The 20128-nt window shown below is 38.9% G+C and overlaps 1 protein-coding gene across 1 annotated transcript; it reads left to right on the top strand.

Moving 5' to 3' along the window:
* Positions 1 to 1470: 1470 nt before the first annotated feature.
* On the top strand, positions 1471 to 18120 carry LOC106058399 (uncharacterized protein DDB_G0290685-like). Its single transcript, XM_056007328.1, has 7 exons — positions 1471 to 1587; positions 6267 to 7562; positions 10858 to 10983; positions 12448 to 12650; positions 14352 to 14556; positions 16118 to 16279; positions 17961 to 18120. The coding sequence occupies exons 2-6, from the start codon at positions 6267 to 6269 to the stop codon at positions 16274 to 16276; spliced, it is 1989 nt and encodes a 662-aa protein (XP_055863303.1). The 5' UTR covers positions 1471 to 1587; the 3' UTR covers positions 16277 to 16279; positions 17961 to 18120.
* The last annotated feature ends 2008 nt before the right edge of the window (positions 18121 to 20128 follow it).

The raw sequence follows: 20128 nt of genomic DNA, 5'->3' as shown, positions 1-20128 counted from the left end.
TGTTATGGTATTTTTAATTCAACAATACAATAAAGCTTAACACAATCAAACAAATACAATTTAAAAAAAAATTATCAGTCTTGGCAACTATGTTGTCATGGAGATCTAAATCTTACAAATCTATCTCGAGCTTTTTTTTTTTTCAAAATGAAAAAATTCATTTCCGGGAAGGCGTGGCCTATTTAATGGGAGACTAATGCGAACCAGAAAAGTCAGTGATTTCAGTTCTAGACAGAAGCAATCTAAATAAACAAACAAAAAAGTTATTGCTCTTTAAGAAAGGTTTGTTCGGATGTTTACTATTTGAATTGAACAGGTATTTACGTAATTACTGTGATAGGCCTCCTTTACTGGACTATGGTTTATCTCGTAGAGGAACTATGGTTTATCTCGTGGAGGGACCATGGTTTATCTCGTAGAGGGGCCATGGTTTATCTCGTAGAGGGACCATGGTTTATCTCGTAGAGGGACTATGGTTTATCTCGTAGACAGACTATGAATTATCTCGTAAAGCGACAAGTTTTCATGTGACTGTGGAGCAATATTCTGGAAAGACATTCCAATCCACATAAAACGCGAGTAAAGGTGGCTTTTTGCTTCGGTGGTAGAGGAGCCAGCCACACTTCGTTTGGAGCGCGCTTTTTAAACGCCCACAACTTTCTTTATTACCATTTCTCTCTCCTTATAGTGTGGTCAGCAACCAAAATCCTAGTCTACAACGCCTGTGTTGTGAGCACTTTTCTTTATGGCAGTCAAAGCTGGTCAACCTACATGTACCAAGAGCACAGATTCAATAGTTTCCACTTGGACTAATTGCATATTAAGGCCACAAATAATTGAACGATGGGCTGACATTGGCTAAAGATTCTCTTTATCGCGCGGGGGGGGGGGGACCTGATTGACATTTTAAAAATTCTTCACTCATATTTTGGCGTTGTTCTGTTTGTTTGCTTCTGTTGAATATCAACAAACATGTCAGAGTCACAACTTTTTATTTCTTTTATTCAAGAAATCACGATCTCATAGTGCGAGTCATAGAAATGTTTTAACTAAGGCACCCGTTCGATTTTTTTAATATTACATGTCTTTTCCCCCTCTCCCCGTCCCTCCTTTTCACTTTTATCCCCCCCGGCACTCCCTCTTCACAGCATGTAATACTTTCAATATGTATTTCAGTGGGCGTCACCGACTTTACTTCTAAGTGGAGCTCAATTTATTACTTAGAAATGTATATAAAAATATTTGTTAACCGTCCTATGTTTTTCTTTGCTAACGCCATTCTACTTCAACTTTCAATTTATAATTTTTAATTATTTTTTGTCACCCTCCTGAAGGAGATATCTGGAAAATTTTTAAGGTACGCCCTTGATAGAATAAAATAAATAAACATAACATGTTATGCTTGATCAATTTTTATATTATGTTTGTGGGGGGGGGGGCGGCTTGTTGTACAATGTCTTTAATGAATGTACATTTGGGAAATGTTTAGAGTATAAAGGACCTAAACGCCTGCTACGCTTGGAGTCACATTGGTCTAGAACACGCTAGTGTAGAGTTGGCTTCTTTATCGAGAGTACACACTTCAAGGTAAGAGAACTTAATTTTACAAAGCTTATATCAAATTAATCTGTCTGTCTATCTGTCTGTCTGGGAAAAAAAATGTGCACACGTTATTACTCTCAAATCAAATCTCGGATCAAGTTGAGACTTGCATAAAAAATTTATTTGCATAGACGAGACACGAATCAATAAAATAAATTGACCAACTAGTCAATAAATTACTGTAATTAATTATTTTCTTCGATACGAAGAAGGAACATTAAGCCTTCAGTATATTGACAAATACGGTTAAATATGTAGGGTTTCGTCCCGTCCGAACCACGGAACAGTTTATTTCTCCCACACCCTTTCTCGGATCAAGATGAAACTTGAAACAGGTATCTATTGTACCTCATAAAACATGATTAAATTAAAATTTAATCAATTAGTCGATTAATTAGAAAGGTATGAGGTGAGCATCATCTGCCGAAGGAAACGCAAAGTCTGAAGTGAAAAAGAATTTCTTTAAATTTTCACAAGTGCAAGAAATGATGCTTTAATATGTTTTTTTAAACAAAACTTATATCAACTCACTCCGCCTGTCTGTCTGTCTGTCTGTCACAAAAATTTTACATGTGAAATCCCCAACTTCCCGTACAATTATTCATAGTTAGTGACAGCACAAGATTCAATTTAAAAAAAATTAACCAATTAGCTAATAAATTACTGGTAGATAAATATTGCTGTAATTTTGCAATTCTTTCCCATGTATAGTTTTTATTTTGTAAGTCTATTCTGTATTTCGCTTGTTTTTTGTTTCGACCCTAACCTGATCAAAGGAATCAGAGGAATGAGAGTTTCCAGCATTTAGCGATACTTGGAGATACAATATTGTTTGTAAATATTTGCATAAATTTACTTGATTCAGAAATATCTTTCAAGACACAATTTGCTTCGTCTACTCGGTAACCATCTCACTCTCTTATCATCTTATCTTATCATGTATGTCGGTTGATCATCTTATTTTGTCCCCGTAGTAGAATAGTGTTACAACCAATCGATTCTATCATCCATGCAGGGCCGGTCTTAGGCATAGGCAAACTACGCAGCTGCATAGGGTCTCCGAAACCTGTGCCCAATGTTATTGCTGGAGCACACTATGTTATTTTATGTTTTTTTTTTATTTTTTAAATAAATTCTATTTTATTTGAAGCCACCAATATTACTGTGCATAGGGCCTCCAATCATCTAAGACCGGCCCTTATCTAAGTATCATTTAGCTAAAGTCAACTTTTTCTGTTCTCGGAGTGACATAATGCTAAAGTCAAGCCATGCTATTCTATCAAAATAGAATAAAGTTAAAGCCAACCCATTCTGTTCTATCTAAATAGTATAAAGTTAAAGCCAACCCATTCTGTTCTATCTCGATAGCATAAAATTAAAGCCTAAAGCCAACCCATTCTGTTCTATCTTGATAGCATAAAATTAAAGCCTAAAGCCAACCCATTCTACCATTTAAGGTTATAAGTAGTACAAATGCTATAAGCAACCCATTTCGTCCTCAAAATAGCATAACTCTAAAGCCAATCCATTCTGTCCTGTAAGCAGTGTAGATTCTACGTCTGTTCCTAAACTCTACCTTTTTTTTCAATAGAAGACTCTTATTTCGGTCTAGATCTACGATAGCGCTGAGGTGCAGCTCATTTGAAAAGACTCGCTGAACCAGTCTATTTGAAAGGAGTCATTCAAACGTGCCATTACGATATAAGAATGCCACTATATTAGTTCTCCACAGCGGCATTGTATCAGGCGTTTTGAGAATCAATCTTCGTTTTACACATATGAATAAAAAAAAAAAACCAAAAAAAAATGGCTATAGTAAATATGTGGAGCAGTGAGAACGAAATCTTTAGAGTTGCAGCCCTTGTGCTGGGTGACGCCCATTTTTGTAGGTGGTTAAAAGGCTTGAAAACTTAAAGTGAATTCTTTTCATATAATGTATTTTTAAATGAGTTAATTGTAATTATGAATCCAGAGGTTAAGCTGATGGTCTTGTAAATCAATGGCTACCTGGTCGTGTGGTACGCAATCTTCATCGTCATGATGGTCTAGGGTTCAGACCCCTCTCCACTGAGGCCCCAAACAAAATTATAGTGAACTTCTAGGGACTTCTCCAATTACAAAATTAATTATACTTCTAGGGACGTATCTGTAAAATCAGGATTCGATACATTTTTTATCGTTTATGGTCGGAACGATGTCGCCCACACAGCAGTTCCCCCCTCTCCGCGCAGCTGGTGTGACCAAAGGAACGGAATATCCAATACAGTTTGGGGTCAGTAGCGCCGCAGGATCTGCCAGGCTGTAGCACGGTGTGCAGCAACCTACCTAAGGGTCACCAGCTCCTGATTTTTTTTCTCAGGGTTGTCTTCCGAAGCCTTTCCCGTGTTTGGGTATAGCCGCAGGGCAGCGGAGGTTTGGATTCAGAGTTTTCCTTCTCCTAGATGGGTAGCCAACCAAGGCTAACGAGCCCCTCCTGCCCGAAGCTCACTGGCTTAGGCGCCAGTTGCTCGCCTTCGCCCCTTCTCCTGTCTGTGGTAACGGTTCCGCCAGGCTCAGTAACTGAGCCAAACGTCAAGGCCAGGAGTTGGGCTGGTTGTCAGAGGCTATTTGAGACGCATGCCATTGGAAGTACTTTATAGGTAATGATGGGCTTAGAACCATTACCACTTCCGGCGTTAACAACCTTGCGGAGCCCAGACAAGATTAACTCAATAATATATTCACGACGTCAAGCCACCTGCCTCGGTCCTATATACTTTTTAAAAAATTGCTTTTATACAGCGCAATTTGTATACTTATAGCAAGCTTAGGGCGTTATAGCTCAATCTTTTTTTTGTCTGTCTAGATCAGCGGTTCTCAACCTTTTAAGCTCGGCGACCCCTTTTTACAGCCCCCCACTCTGCCTCGACCCCCCCCCCTCCCCGACACACACATATAGCAATAGAAGAGTAGACAAATAACAATCCATATTTTCGATGGTCTTAAGCGACCCCTGGCAAATGGTCAATAGACCCCCAAGGGGGTCGCGATCCACAGGTTGAGAACCCCTGATCTAGATGGAGGTTTGGTTATATATATACATATTGTAGTAGGATATATATATATATATATATATATATATATATATATATATACATTTCCTTCTTTATGTTTAAATATTTAGTCAACTAAACATTTATATTTTGTTTTTCATTGAAAGTATGCGGTTCGAGACCACGAGATTAGCGCATTAGCTCAACGCTATATCAGCGAAATTTTAGCTTGAAAAAAAATTCTCTTCGTTTCTTACGCCAGCAAGTTCTACATCAGCCCAAATCAAGACTTAGATGTGTTCTGATTGTAGAGTCTACATTTTTAAAATCACTATCTTATCTTATCTTATATAATAGAGACGTGACTTCAAAAAAGATGATTACGTCCTACGCGTCGTCGTCCCGCATTTAGTCATGCATATCAACCAACGAACTAAACTCCGCCAAGTCACTGGTTTTCCTGGCTAGCTTAGGCAACCCATTCCATGCTCTGATAGCGCTAGGGAAGAAGGAGCATCTGTACAACTGTGTACTTGCATATAGAGTGAGAAAATATACAGTCATCTTTCTGTTCATCTGAGCATTTTATTAAATTTTGTTTTTGTATTTGAAGATTATGGTTCAGTGTTTTATCCATAGTTGCTACTTTACTTTTGAGTCCTCTATCCTGAAGGCTTTCTAAATTTAGTGATTTTACTAAAGGTGTTACTCAAGTCAGATTCTTACATACATGGTTATATATCATGTAAAGGTTACAATTTCTTTTAATTTTGAATCAATATAACTTTCCTATTTCCCATCTTCTCTCTAATACCTTGACTACTTTTAAACTTTGAAGAAATTTCGCGACCTTCTGCTTCACTAGGAGTCAAAAAAGACTAAGTCAAATCAAGTCTAAAGTTTTTCAATAAACCATACAATGCTCACTTTTCAACTCTACACAATATTCTCACCTCATTTCCATCCTAATTTCCAGCTTTTGCCAAGTTTTTTTTTTTAATTCGCAGAGAAGATGTAAGCTGTAAGATGTAAGGATAACTAAATACATATTAACATCCACACTAAAGAGTGTGGCCTGTAACATGTTTGCTTTATAGTTTTGATATGCATGTATGAGTTAAATTGCATGTCTGGTCGTCTGGCATGCGCTCTGGACTGTCGTTCGACCGTCTCAAAGGTCCCGGGTTCGAACCGTGCCCACTGCAATCCCCCGTTGTCCTGAGAGGTTTGGGCTAGGGTGTAATTTCTTCAGAAATATGAAGGGACGTCCTAAACATGTCAAAGATTTTACAAAAATGTTTACCAACTTTAAAGCTTTTTCTTGGAAAGTTCTAGACCAGAGGTTCTCAACCTTTTAAGCTCGGTGACCCCTTTTTACAATCCCCCACTCTGTCGCGACCCCCCCCCTCAAACACACACATACAGCAATAGAAGAGTAGGCAATAACAATCCATATTTTCGATGGTCTTGGTGACCCCTGGCAAATCGTCAATCGACCCCCAAGGGGGTCGCGAACCACACGCTGAGAACCCCTGTTCTAGACATTGATTGAATGTTTATTATAAACTAAGATTGACCAATGACATAACGTAACGTATTGTCCAATGATTTGTCCACTCGCTGTCTTTTCAGATGCATCTTCGACTGCTAGCCCTGTTGCTAGTGGTGCCTCTGGTTCTGGCCGGGGACTTCGAGAGATACTGGAAGGAAATCGAGGACGACCTTAAGGAAAAATTTAACAAGGACAAGGAAGTCGATAAGGGAGACAACAAGGACGATAAAAACAACCAAAAGGATTGGGGCGACGACAAAGGTTGGGGCGACAAAAAAGGTTGGGGCGACAAAAAAGGTTGGGGCGACAAAAAAGGTTGGGGCGATGACAAAGGCAAGGGCAAAGACAAAGGTTGGGGCGATGACAATGGTAAGGGTGAAGACAAAGGTTGGGGCGAAGACAAAGGTTGGGGCGACAAAAAAGGCTGGGGCGACGACAAAGGTAAGGGCAAAGACAAAGGTTGGGGCGTCGACAAAAGTAGTGGCGAGGACAAAGGTTGGGGCGACGACAAAGGTTGGGGCGAAGACAAAGGTTGGGGCGACAAAAAAGGCTGGGGAGACGACGAAGGCTGGGGCGACCAGCAGGACAGAGGTGACCGCAGACGCAGATCTGAACACAGACGAAGATCGGACAGCAGAGATGAGAGAAGCAAAGGGCGTGACAGAAACGACGACGACAATGAAGACGACAAAGCCGCTCAACCAGACGCCGGGGACCAGACCGTCGACAACAAGGCCCCGAACGACCTCAACAACGGAAGTATGAACAATCAGACAAGCGGCGCCGTCAAGAACCAAACCAAAGACTGCAATAACAAACAGCAAAACGACGGCCAGGTCGATGAAAACACCGATGACAACCAAGACGACGAGGAGGAACAGGACTCTCGAAGGGAGCGACGAAACCGTAGAAGAAAAGCTCAACGAAGGCGAGACAGGCGACGAGGTCAGGATGACTCTCAGGAAGACAGCTCAGAGGAAGAGGATGATGACCAGGGCAACGGCAGCAGAAGGCAAAAAAGACGAAGTGATCGACAGAAAGATGACCAGGAAGATGACCAGAAAGATGACCAGAAAGATGACCAGAAAGATGACCAGAAAGATGACGAAGATTCCCAGGACAGCCAAAAGGGACAAGACGACGATGAAGAAGATGATGACAAAGACAGCCGCAGAGGAAGGAATAAAAAGAGGCAAGACTCCTCCTCAGAGGAGGAGGATGATGACGACAAAGACAGCCGTAGAGGAAGAAATAAGAGACGAGACGACAAAGGTGGTAGAGGAGACAGACGACAAAGATATGGCAGACGAGATGATGATGATGATGATGAACAAGGCAACGGTAATTCAGAAGAGGATGACGACGATAATGACAAAGTAAGTCAATGCCAATATCAACAAGCACTAATTACATGTATTGATCTTGTCTAATGTTGTGGGCTAACATTATCTGACTTCGATTCTATCTCAATTATTACTTCACATTAGCCACAGAACATTACAAGTTAACAACATACTTAATAACGATTTTCACTTGTATAACTTAACACTTTATTTAGCACTGGGAAGTCCGTCCAGTCTTCCTAAACGTCGCTATTTCTAACTAATATCCAAAACAAGCTACTTCTAGAGTAACGCCATGTTGCTCTCTTGTTCGCCTAACTAATATCCAAAACAAGCTACTTCTAGACTAACGCCATGTTGCTCTCTTGTTCGCCTAACTAATATCCAAAACAAGCTACTTCTAGACTAACGCCATGTTGCTCTCTTGTTCGCCTAACTAATATCCAAAACAAGCTACTTCTAGACTAACGCCATGTTGCTCTCTTGTTCGCCTAACTAATATCCAAAACAAGCTACTTCTAGACTAACGCCATGTTGCTCTCTTGTTCGCCTAACTAATATCCAAAACAAGCTACTTCTAGACTAACGCCATGTTGCTCTCTTGTTCGCCTAACTAATATCCAAAACAAGCTACTTCTAGACTAACGCCATGTTGCTCTCTTGTTCGCCTAACTAATATCCAAAACAAGCTACTTCTAGACTAACGCCATGTTGCTCTCTTGTTCGCCTAACTAATATCCAAAACAAGCTACTTCTAGACTAACGCCATGTTGCTCTCTTGTTCGCCTAACTAATATCCAAAACAAGCTACTTCTAGACTAACGCCATGTTGCTCTCTTGTTCGCCTAACTAATATCCAAAACAAGCTACTTCTAGACTAACGCCATGTTGCTCTCTTGTTCGCCTAAGTCTACTACGTCATTAGTCTGTCTGACTACATCACTACTTTTACCGTAGCTAAAACTATACACACTATATTTGTATAACAAAACTAACATACTCTCAAAACAACAACACAACAACCTATTTAACATGTTTAGATTACAAGGTAGCGAGTATACTGGGACTAGAGTCACTAGATATATGAGATTTTCATTTATGGCGGAAAACAATAATATGAATAGCTATAAATAAGTGTTGATAAGTTATGCTTTTTTTTTAAAAGGTACATGATAATTTTGGCGTATTTTGTAACAAAACATGATCTCAATATAGAGAAAGTATTAGACTTTAATTCTACTTCAAACGTTATTACCAAGAAATGAACCTGTAACTGATGATAATAAAAGATCATCTTTACGAGGATCAATGGCTACGCATTGAAATATTGTTAAAAATTTTAGCTCAATTCTCTTCTATTTAGTTGGCAACACTGATGTGTAATACAGCGACCTTGACATTGCTCAGGTTATCGAAAAAAAAAATCCCCAACCACTAAAAAATAACGCAACCAGTAGCGGGGGTGGCAAGTGGGGCAGCCGCCTCAGGCTACGCTCCTGAGAGGGGGGTGGGAGGGCCGTGATAGGAGATTCCCTTGTCATCGTCAGGTTCGACAACCAGACCAGTTCTCATAAACTAGGACCTGTTGCTCAATATTTCCTGGCATCTATATGATACCAATTACCATGTAAGCCAGCGGTTCTCAACCTTTTTAAGCTCAGCGACCCCCTTTTTACATTCTCTCACTCCTCCTCGACCCCCCCCCCCCAAACACACACACATACAGCAATAGAAGAGTAGACAATAACAATTTATATTTTCGATGGTCTTAGGCGACCCCCCGGCAAATCGTCAATCGACCCCCAAAGGGGGGTCGCGACCCATAGGTTGAGAACCCCTGATGTAAACTCTTAAAACGACATTTTTTATTTCGAAATACCGTCAGGTGTGTACAGACAGCATCTTAAGACCTGCCACCCTCTAAGGCTTACAGATATAGGATTCAAAACGAGTTTATGGACCTGATGGCATATTTTTTCCATCAGACTACACGCTTGATGCTAGCCACAAAGAGCAGACGTCTTTTACAAAGCGTTCTCTGGACGTAGCACAGCGGTTCTCAACCTTTTAAGCCCGGCGACCCCTTTTTACAATCCCCCCCACTCTGTCGCGACCCCCCCCCCCCCCACCCATACACAAATACAGAATTGTAGGGTAGACAATAACAATCCATATTTTCGATGTTCTTAGGCGACCCCTGGCAAATGGTCAATCGACCCCCCCCCCAAAGGGGTCGCGACCCACAGGTTGAGAACCCCCTGACGTAGCAGATCCAGAAGTTAAGGTGGAGACCATTTGATTGTATGTAGTTACACGGCCAATAGAACAGTACTACAGCGTTAGAGGGCGGACGATCTTCTCGTCAGCTTGACATGGTACCATGGAAATCTTGTCTACCCTTACGGCTCAGGGCCCCCACATTTGACATTCGCCCTGGGACCCGCGCACTGCTAAGGCCGCCCCTGAACGCGGCCAATTCTCATTTAATAAACAAGCCATATTTACAGGCAACTAATTTTCAGTTTAAAATAAACTGGCCAAATTTAAAGTCAAAATAAAAAAACAAACAAAACAAAACAACCAATCATACGGACATAATTCACACTATACATTTATTGCCAAAATAATCTGCCAATTTTAATACCAAAAATAGTCCAAATATACCTGGGAAAAAAAAAACAATCTAGCACATTGTTACATACATATGTGTCTATCTGTCTTTCTGTCTGTCTGTCTAACTATCCTTATCTAGATTTACAGATACAGATGATTAAAAATTCATGATAACTACAAAAATAAATTATATTTCTCGGACGCAATATATTGTTGCGTTGTATAGCCAGCTAAGTGGCTAGAGAAACAAAGAGTGTACTATATTAAGTTGTACAGCCAGCTAAGTGGCTAGAGAAACAAATAGTGTACTATATTGTTGCGTTGTACAGCCAGCTAAGTGGCTAGAGAAACAAATAGTGTACTATATTGTTGCGTTGTACAGCCAGCTAAGTGGCTAGAGAAACAAATAGTGTACTATATTGTTGCGTTGTACAGCCAGCTAAGTGGCTAGAGAAACAAATAGTGTACTATATTGTTGCGTTGTACAGCCAGCTAAGTGGCTAGAGAAACAAATAGTGTACTATATTGTTGAGTTGTAAAGCCAGCTAAGTGGCTAGAGAAACAAATAGTGTACTATATTGTTGAGTTGTACAGCCAGCTAAGTGGCTAGAGAAACAAATAGTGTACTATATTGTTGAGTTGTACAGCCAGCTAAGTGGCTAGAGAAACAAATAGTGTACTATATTCACCTTATCTCTAAACTGCACTTTGACAGAATGGCTCCAAACTGGCTGAGTTCAAAGAATGGCTCCGTGAACGTTACCAGAGAAGGAAACAGAGCCAGTATAAAGATTTCTTAAGTGAAAACTTTGAGAAATTCCGTGACTTCGTCAGATTGAAGGTAAACTCTTTTTTTTTCAACTTTTTTTTTCACTTTTTTTTTTCAACTTTTTTTTTTCAACTTTTTTTTTTCAACTTTTTTTTCACCTTTTTTTTTCAACTTTTTTTTTTCAACTTTTTTTTTTCAACTTTTTTTTCACTTTTTTTTTTCAACTTTTTTTTTTCACCTTTTTTTTTTAACTTTTTTTTTTTTAACTTTTTTTTTCAACTTTTTTTTTTTTTCAACTTTTATTTTTCACCTTTTTTTTTCACTTTTTTTTTCAACTTTTTTTTTTCAACTTTTTTTTTTTCAACTTTTTTTTCACCTTTTTTTTTTCAACTTTTTTTTTTCAACTTTTTTTTCACCTTTTTTTTTTCAACTTTTTTTTTTTCAACTTTTTTTTTTTCAACTTTTTTTTTTAAACTTTTTTTTTTTCAACTTTTTTTTTCCAACTTTTTTTTTTTCTTTTTTTTTTAAACTTTTTTTTTCAACTTTTTTTTTTCTTTTTTTTTTCAACTTTTTTTTTTTCAACTTTTTTTTTTAAACTTTTTTTTTCAACTTTTTTTTTTTCAACTTTTTTTTTTAAACTTTTTTTTTCAACTTTTTTTTTTTCATGTTCAATGTTTTTCTTCTCCTTGTAATTTAATTTTCCTTTTAATTCTTTTCATGTTAAACTTTTTCATGTTTAACTTTTGTTTTGCTGCTGGTCCGGTCGGGAAATAATGAAACCTTGTTTTATTTCTGTACAGTCAACTACCCCTGCTAACCGGCGGTTCATGATTCTTAATAAAAATGTAATATAAAAAAAATTGGGGGGGGGGGGAGGGGGAGGTCTTTGAGACGGTTGCTAAGGTAAACAATACCCACCCCACCAACTTAAAAAATATATTTAAAATACTTCTAGTTGGTTTATTTACATGAAATAAAGTTTATATTACAGAGAAATGATTAAAGTATTGAATAGTGTAGGTGACAAATAAAAACATTGTTTTGGTTAAATTTCAGCATTCTTATGGTAGACATGTACCTTAAGACTTTCAATCTGGGCGCTCTAAATATTTTTCTACAGGGTTTAGTTCCATTGAGCTCGATGATTTTTTGGAGGCGATGCGGTCCACGATTCATCTAATCTTATCTCTACCTGCGGCCCCGTCTGGGGCAAGCACCACCAACCAGATTCCTACAGATATCTCAATTCTGGTCGGTCTCTCAGTCTCCACCTCTTGTCCATCTGCTTAGCATTTGCTTCGAAATCGCGGCGCCATGTATTCTTGGGTCGTCGCCTCTTCCTCTTTCCTTGGGGGGGGGGGGGGGTCCAGGTGAGGGCTTGCCTTGTAATGTTGAATAAAATCTTGCGATTCGCATGCCGAAAAAATATATGGCCCCTAGATGGGGCAAAAAAACTCAAGTGTATGAGGAATCAGCAGTTGTAAAGTTTTAAAATGTCTTACAATGTCTCAGCCTATGTTTTCATATTTCCTACAGGCTCTGAAGGAGCAGGAAGAGCGCGATGCTAAGGAAGCTATCCAGAGACAAATGGAGAAGGTGAGGATGATGGAAACTCTTAAAGGCAGACTCCAGAATGTATCAGACGAGTACGTGGAACAGAAGACCAAGTTCATGTTCTCCATCACTGGCCACTTCCTTGACTTCTGCAAGTGCGATAACTCCAGAGACCTTTTGGATAGGTAACTACTACTGTATTACACACCATGATGACTCCTTACGCTAAACCATGGGTTCTCAACCTGTGGATCGCGACCCCCTTAGGGGTCGATTGACGATTTGTTAAGGGTCGCCTAAGACCATCAAAAATACGGATTGTTATTATCTATTCTTCTATTGCTGTGTGTGTGTGTGTGGGGGGGTCTTCGCGGCAAAGTGGGGGATTGTAAAAAGGAATCCCTGTTTTAAGAGGTTGAGAACCGCTGCGCTAAACGTTAAATACCTGTAAATTTTAGATACACAATAGGTTTTACTGGTTTTACGTATTTGTTTATTCGAAGAGAATAATCTTTAGTTTTACAAATCGATGCGTTGGACGGTAAAAAATTGAGATTTAAAAAACGCAGAGTAAAAATGTATCTACTCAAAGCACACGATTCAATTATAAATAACATTCACCCTCACCTTTGCCTTAGTTCATAAAACCGGTGGGGCGCCACACATGATCTGTCGACCGTTTTTCTCCATTCCTCTCTATCTTTCGCCTTGAACTGAAAATAGAATCTCCTTCAATGACAGGCCAGTCCACTCTTTAAATGCTGTTAACAAAAAACAAACAGCTGCGATTGTATAGTTATCTATTTTTTGTTAAAAACTTACTTTAAAGCGTCGACCTATAAAGGGGATTAATTCAGCTTATACCACCGCCTCAGTCTAGTACTTTTTCTTTCATTTGTTCAACATACCAAAAAAAAAAAAAAAATTAACTACCAATAGTTAATTAACCAATTGGTTAATTTTTAATTGATTCTTGTGTTGTCATATAAAAGAAATATTTGTGCGAACAGGTAACCGAACAACGTAAAACTAAAAGTGTTTTTTATGCTCCCCGGGATGTCGTTTTAAAGGACCTGAGTTCCAATCCTGCAAGCTACTAACCTATGCCATCCTAATGGAGCTTGTGGATAGAACATAAAAATCTTCATTTCTGAATAAAAGTGTAAAATATATAAAACAAAAAGAATTTAGTCCAAGGTACTAGATATGCTCTAAAGGAACTGACTTTTACTTTATTAGTATTTGTAAAAAAATTTTCCTTTCAGATCATGCAATCTATAGGGCAGATGATGTAAAGTTCATATGCTTTTTTTAGGCCACGGTTAACAAGGGAGTTTTTAGGCTAGCGCAACGACCAACTGCCTTTACTTTTTTACCAATTAATGTTAATTACCCTTTAGAGCTGGGTGGACTCATAAGGCGCCCTAAAGATCCTGAAATTCAAAATTCCAGTCATCAACTCAGTTCAAACCAAGGACTCTAGGTTTGGAAGCCAAGCGCTTTGCCACTCATAATGCGAAGTAATTGTGTCGACTGCAAAGTTTTTTTTATTATCTTCCATTATAGTTAAAATTACGACATTCGACTAGCCAAATCGTCTACAATATTTTTCCCTTATAATTACGACTTTCAAGTGCCTGAGAATACAATATTGTGTCTGTCAACTGCAAAGTTTTTTTCATGCTTTATAGTTTAAATAAATTACGACATTTGAGTAGCCGAGTCTTTAGCAAAGTTTTTTTTTCCATTATAAATAAATTACGACATTTGAGTACATGAATATACTTTTTTGTGTCTGTCGTCTGCAAAAGTTGTATCTTGAATTATAGTTTAAATTACGACATTACGATATAATCTTTGAATACACTTTGTGAATGTATTCGTAGAATATGGAGTGGAGATTTCGCTGAAAAGGATGGCGAAATGAGCCCAATGTCCAACGACACACCATCATGGAATAACACAGGCGCCCCCGGAAATATGTGGGGAAGCAATGATACTATGCCTCAGCAACCCAACGCCACAGAGTCCTGGCCAGCTACAACAGAAGCTCCAGTCAGTACTACAGCATCAGAGGAAGATGACTTCATGGTAGGTCTAAGAAACCAAACATAAAAACATAGTGATAGTAGTTATCATTAGTTTGTATAAAGAAAAAAGCTTTTCTTTTCACCTCTTGGACCATTGGGGCACCATGCAAGATTTGTCGACCGTCTATTCCTCTCAGTTTTTTGCCTTAGTTAGAACCTCCTTTCTTTTATGTTGTCTTACCATCGCTTTCTCTGTCTGCCTCCTATTCTTTTCCCTGGTACTGTTCCCTGAAGGAAGGTCTTTGCGAGTCCCGAAGACCTTGCAATATGGCCATAGATTTTTTAGCGTGAGTTTTTTTACGATAGTTAGCAGGTCATCGTGGGGTCCTATCGCTGTAGTAACCCTGTCTCTAATCACTTGGTTTGTGATGTGGTCTTTGAAAGTGATGCCTAGGGTCCTTCTGTAGCATCTCTATTCCATTGCTAGGATCCTTCTCTCTAGCTCTGCAGTCAGCGTCCAAGACTCACAAGCCTATAAAAATGTGGCCATGACCAGGGCCAGACCATCAGTCTGATTTTGGTGACTAGGGCTAAGACTTTGTCTTTCCATATTATTTTAAGTTTTGAAAGTGCTCATTATTTCATCAGGAATGAAGATGTCCAAACGGAACTGGAGCAGTTTTCAGGTAGTAGTCATCAAGTTTAATTGGGAAGGGAAATAAGTGTTTACTGTAAATCATCTTGTGGAAGCATAGACCAAGTTTTTGAGTCAAGATGATGATAAAAAAAAAATGTCGCTTTTTCCTAGAGCAGGAGGTAGAATTTATCATTAAAAATTTTTAAAGTTCTTCTGTTTCTGTTATCAGTTCAAGAGCAATTGATGCTGTCTTCTAGTTCTCATGTCGATCAATCATTTAAAAAAAAAAAATTCAATTATCTTATTAATCATTTTTTTAATTATATCGCCTATCTGGATTTGTATGGGTGGTTGGCTAGTAGCACCAAAAAATAAAAATTGTTTGCAGAAATATTGGGGTTTGAAACCAGAAATATGCTACCAAAAACCTAACATTTCCATTTCGTTGTTCTAGATACGTAGTTAGAGAGTATCCTTTTACTAAGATATCATCGTAGGATATTATTATTATAGCTTTTATATAGCGCTTCTTTCATGCTTATAGCATGCTCAGAGCGCTTTGGTCCAATCTCAGTTGTGGACCAGTGGGGGGGGGGGGGGGGGAGGGGGGTATCTGGGAGAAGTTTTTTCCCTGCTGCCTTTAGGCTGCAATGTCGAATTTCGAGCCCCCGTTCATAGGTAGCCAAGACAAGCCGAGTTTAAGCGTACTTAGCCTCTCGACCACGCTTCCCTGATATACCATTGCATTGAGGCTTACTTTTAACATTTACTAAGCTAAGTCGCTTGCGTTTCTTTATTGCAGGAGAAAGTAATGTCACTTTTTTTATTGCAGGAGAAAGTAATGTCACTTTTCTTTATTGCAGGAGAAAGTAATGTCACTTTTTTATTGTAGGAGAAAGTAATGTCCCTTTTCTTTATTGCAGGAGAAAGTAATGTCCCTTCTCTTTATTGCAGGAGAAAGTAATGTCCCTTCTCTTTATTGCAGGAGAAAGTAAAACGTTTCGCTTCCCTGGATCGCAAAGAGCTCGTGTCCCAGGTCCTGCAAGATCTTGTTCAGATCATGTGTGAGTCAGCCAGTCAGTACTTCCTGTCTATCAATACCCTTGAGGACGCTATTATACAGTACAGGAACTCTCACCCTTAGAAAGTAAGTATTGTCTGTCTGGAAATATTTTCATTTTTAACTGCTGCCAGCAAGTTTAAAATCAGGGGCGGCCTTTTAGAAGAGCGCGGGGGCCCTGGGTGAGTGCCATAGGTCCACGAATATTTGTTTGATGGGGCATTGCGTCACGAGTCCAAGGGAGGAAACTCCTCAAGGGAAGGTCTGAAAGGATGATGTATGTTTTTTTTAACTCTTTCCCTCCGTAATTATTTTTTGCACATTCAGACGGAATCCTTCATTTTGCTATTTCACTCCCCTGTTATGATTAAGCTTCCATAGCTTTGTTCTTCGTGATCAGAAAATGTTTTATTTGGTATAGGGTTAAAGGGGAATGCATGCTCCTTCTATATAAAATTAAGTAAAGTTCTTTAAATGAAACATGAATTTAATTTAATGAGGTCAAATCAACGATGGTATCGTCGATTAGGAGAGAAAGAGTTAATAATACATTTCAAACACAGATAACAGTCCGACATACGACTTCAACACAGTTCCTTCTAAGCTCCGACACCTGGGCGGAACTGCGTTTCTCTTCTGCAAACATTCATTCGTCTCAAACTAGCTAGAGCGCACTGAACTTACTTGGATAGCGGTGTGCATGGCAAAGTAATAGCGATTCTCTTTGTCGCGGGGCCCCCTAAGGTGCGGGGCCAGGAGTGGCTGCCCCACCTGTTATTTTATACCGCATCTGTCATTATTAGGGCATTGTCGATGTGCCATGTTCCAATGTCTTTCTTGGACAAGAAAAGGTCCTAAGTGCTGCCTTTCGGCGCTCAGCCAATGCAACTTATCGCGAGCTGGGATTCGAACTTCTTGATAGGTAGCCAAGCAGCTTATGCCCCGAGCCACACATCTCTTAAACATATAAAATTCTAAAACAAAAAATACATTGATCAATATTATAAAATTATTTTTTTTTTGTTTACAAAGAGTGTGTGGAGCAAGGAAGCTTGGACTGAAGCATCCGAGAATTAAAAATTCAATAGGATATAGTTATAAATCTTTGCCTTACAATGAACTAACAGATCATTGCGAGATATGCGTAAAATGTCACTATCTTGTGTTGAGATCAAACGTGGACTTATTGGTAACAAAGCGATAGCAATGCTCCAATTTTTTTTTCACTTTAATTCCCATTTATAAACCATCGCTTCGTGATAAGTCTGTATAGTAGAGGCCAGAGTTGGAGTCTCATTTTATTACAAAGTTTTATCAATTTACTCTGTCTGTGTGTCTGTCTTGTATAAAATTTTGAGCCCGGCGTTTCTCACGCTTTTCACTCTTGGTTCAAGCTAAAACTTTGTAGAAATATTTATCGGTCCTAACAAAACAGGAATCAAATAACAAAAAGAAAAATAAATTAAACAATTGAGTTAATTTAAAACTGGTAATTACTTAATTTTGTTTGATATCTAAAAAGGTAAATACATTTTACAGTCTTGAGATATATGGTTGTAAATGTGTAGTTCTCCCCCTTAGATAAGCTTTGTTGGTTTTTAAGTACATTTAATACTTTGCTTGTAAGTTTATTGGAATGACCTGGATGCTGTGATTAGAATGAGGTGAAAGTTCAACGCCCTAGTTTTTAAGTTTTTAAAAAAAAAATTTTTATATATAATGTTGTGACTATACTTTCTAACTCGACTCTTTCACTTTCTGTTTCTAGAATGTTTCACGGACAGCAACGTCAACGGAAGTAACAAGTTTGCTCATATTGCTTCCAAGATTTTTTTTTTGTTAGACTTCGTTTCGTAATTGTTTCGTTTAAATTTTTATCACATCTCAAATATTTTTATAAATATATTTTATACTTTGAAATCATTAAATCTTTTTTTCATTTTTTCTTCTTCAATATTTGTATTACATCTATATAATAAATGATGACTGTGTCTTATTAGTAAACATTCATCTTATTAGTAAACATTCATTTTATTAGTAAAAATTCATCTTATTAGTAAACATTCATTTTATTAGTAAACATTCATCTTATTAGTAAACATTCATCTTATTAGTAAATATTCATCTTATTAGTAAACAGTCATCTTATTTCCCCGTTTACCTTGTGATCTCTGGGGCCGATGACGTAATGGTCATCTGTTTATTTAGCCTACGGTTAACGCCTTTACTTTTTCCCAACTAATATCAGGTACCATCACAGCTGGGTGGACTCAGAGACGCCCTAAAGATCCCGAAAGTAAATAGACCAGTATTCCACAGGATTCGAACCTGGAACCCCCCGGTTCGGAGCCCAAGCGCTTTACCACTCAGCCACCGTGCCTCCATTTCATTATGCAATAGAAAATATAGATATCTGCTGCATTTTGGGTACTGAGCAGAATTTGTATATCTAAAGGTGTTTAGCAAAGTACACGCATATTACTTAAATTCTTCTATTATTAAAGTTGTCTATGCACTAAAGTTGTAATCTGTGGTGTCAGTACATAGTCACGTTTGCATTGAAAGATTTAAAAGCTCATGTTAATAATACATTTCATAGGCTTGTACTATTAACCTAAGGGAACCCAATAAATAAAAGACAACAACAACAGATTTCTACAGCAGTCTGTAAAGTGCATAGGAAATATGACTTATTAAAATACATCACTTATCCACACTTCCGTATTATGTACAGTGGACACTCCTAACCGTCTGGGTAGTTCATGAGGCGCTTTGACCACACTTCCCCGTGGTGGAGGCTGTCCAGGCCTGAACAAGCTATTATAGCACAGTGCAGGGCAGGCCACTGTCCTGTTGGCTCAAATTTCTCACGGCTATGGCCAAAGTTTGATTCACGGTGCCCCCAGCTGCGGGGAAGAAAAGGAAAGCGTGCCTCATATTCAGTTTGACTGCCCCAGACTTGCTGATAGCTTGAACTGCGATTCACTTACATCTAGAATAAGTCAACCCAATACAACAAAAATAAAGTCTGATATAAACAGACATGTTATTTAATTAACACGAAGAATAGAATCAAGAATAATAATACTATACAGCCAAACGCCGCTGGCCATACAAATAGTTATCACTGAATATATCCACGAATGAATATAACCACTAAGACACTCAAAAATGTATCTCAAATAATCGTCTTTCTACTAATCTTCTAAAGTGACCTAAAATCACTGAGTTAATATTTGGAAAAATATGGCAAGACAAAATACCAGATACAGAAGTCCTTCGAAGTGCGGGTCTTCAAAGCATCCACACAATCCTGATGCAGTCCCAGCTGCGATGGTCAGGTCACGTCTACAGGGTGGAAGACCGCCGCATCCCTAGACGACTCTTGTGTGGCCAACTGAACGAAGGAAAGCGCTCGCAGGGTGGTCAAAGAAAGCGCTTCAGGGACGCCCTCAGGGCTTCTCTGAGGGCGTTCAGCATTGACCCTGGCACCTGGGAGACAGAGGCACATGACAGAGCATCATGGCGTCGCGCTGTGAAAACTGGCGCACAGGTTGCTGAGGAAAAAAGAGAACGCTGGCAGAAGAAAGGCAAACGACACTAGCTCCAGCTGGAATAACCTGCCCAGTGTGCAGCCGAACATCCCGGGCTTACATAGGTCTCACCAGCCACATGAGGAGGCACCAAACCCCAGTGCAAAGCCCTCAGCTCCCTAGATGACAAAGTGGTCATCATCGAACCACGATGGACGAACTATATATTTGGAAAAAACGAACACATTCAAAACCATCAGGTGTATACGTTCACATTCATACCTGGAGATATACACAAAGGGATATAACTCTTTCATACCAAAATATCAACAAAGACGTAACATATTCACTCTCACCATACCAGCCCCTGACAATTACGTGTAGGACGTAATTATCTTCCGTT

Source organism: Biomphalaria glabrata, chromosome 13 (assembly GCF_947242115.1).
Source record: "Biomphalaria glabrata chromosome 13, xgBioGlab47.1, whole genome shotgun sequence".
In the NCBI taxonomy this organism is placed as follows: domain Eukaryota; kingdom Metazoa; phylum Mollusca; class Gastropoda; family Planorbidae; genus Biomphalaria; species Biomphalaria glabrata.
The sequence above is the reverse complement of the archived record's forward strand: the minus strand, read 5'-3'. Positions and strand labels throughout refer to the sequence as shown.

Bases quoted from the DNA above. Each gene is read 5' to 3' on its own strand.
- LOC106058399 (XM_056007328.1), top strand. From the start codon at position 6,267: ATGCATCTTCGACTGCTAGCCCTGTTGCTAGTGGTGCCTCTGGTTCTG. The intron at 7,563-10,857 runs GTAAGTCAATGC...GCACTTTGACAG, and splicing joins ATGACGACGATAATGACAAA to AATGGCTCCAAACTGGCTGA. The intron at 10,984-12,447 runs GTAAACTCTTTT...TATTTCCTACAG, and splicing joins GTGACTTCGTCAGATTGAAG to GCTCTGAAGGAGCAGGAAGA.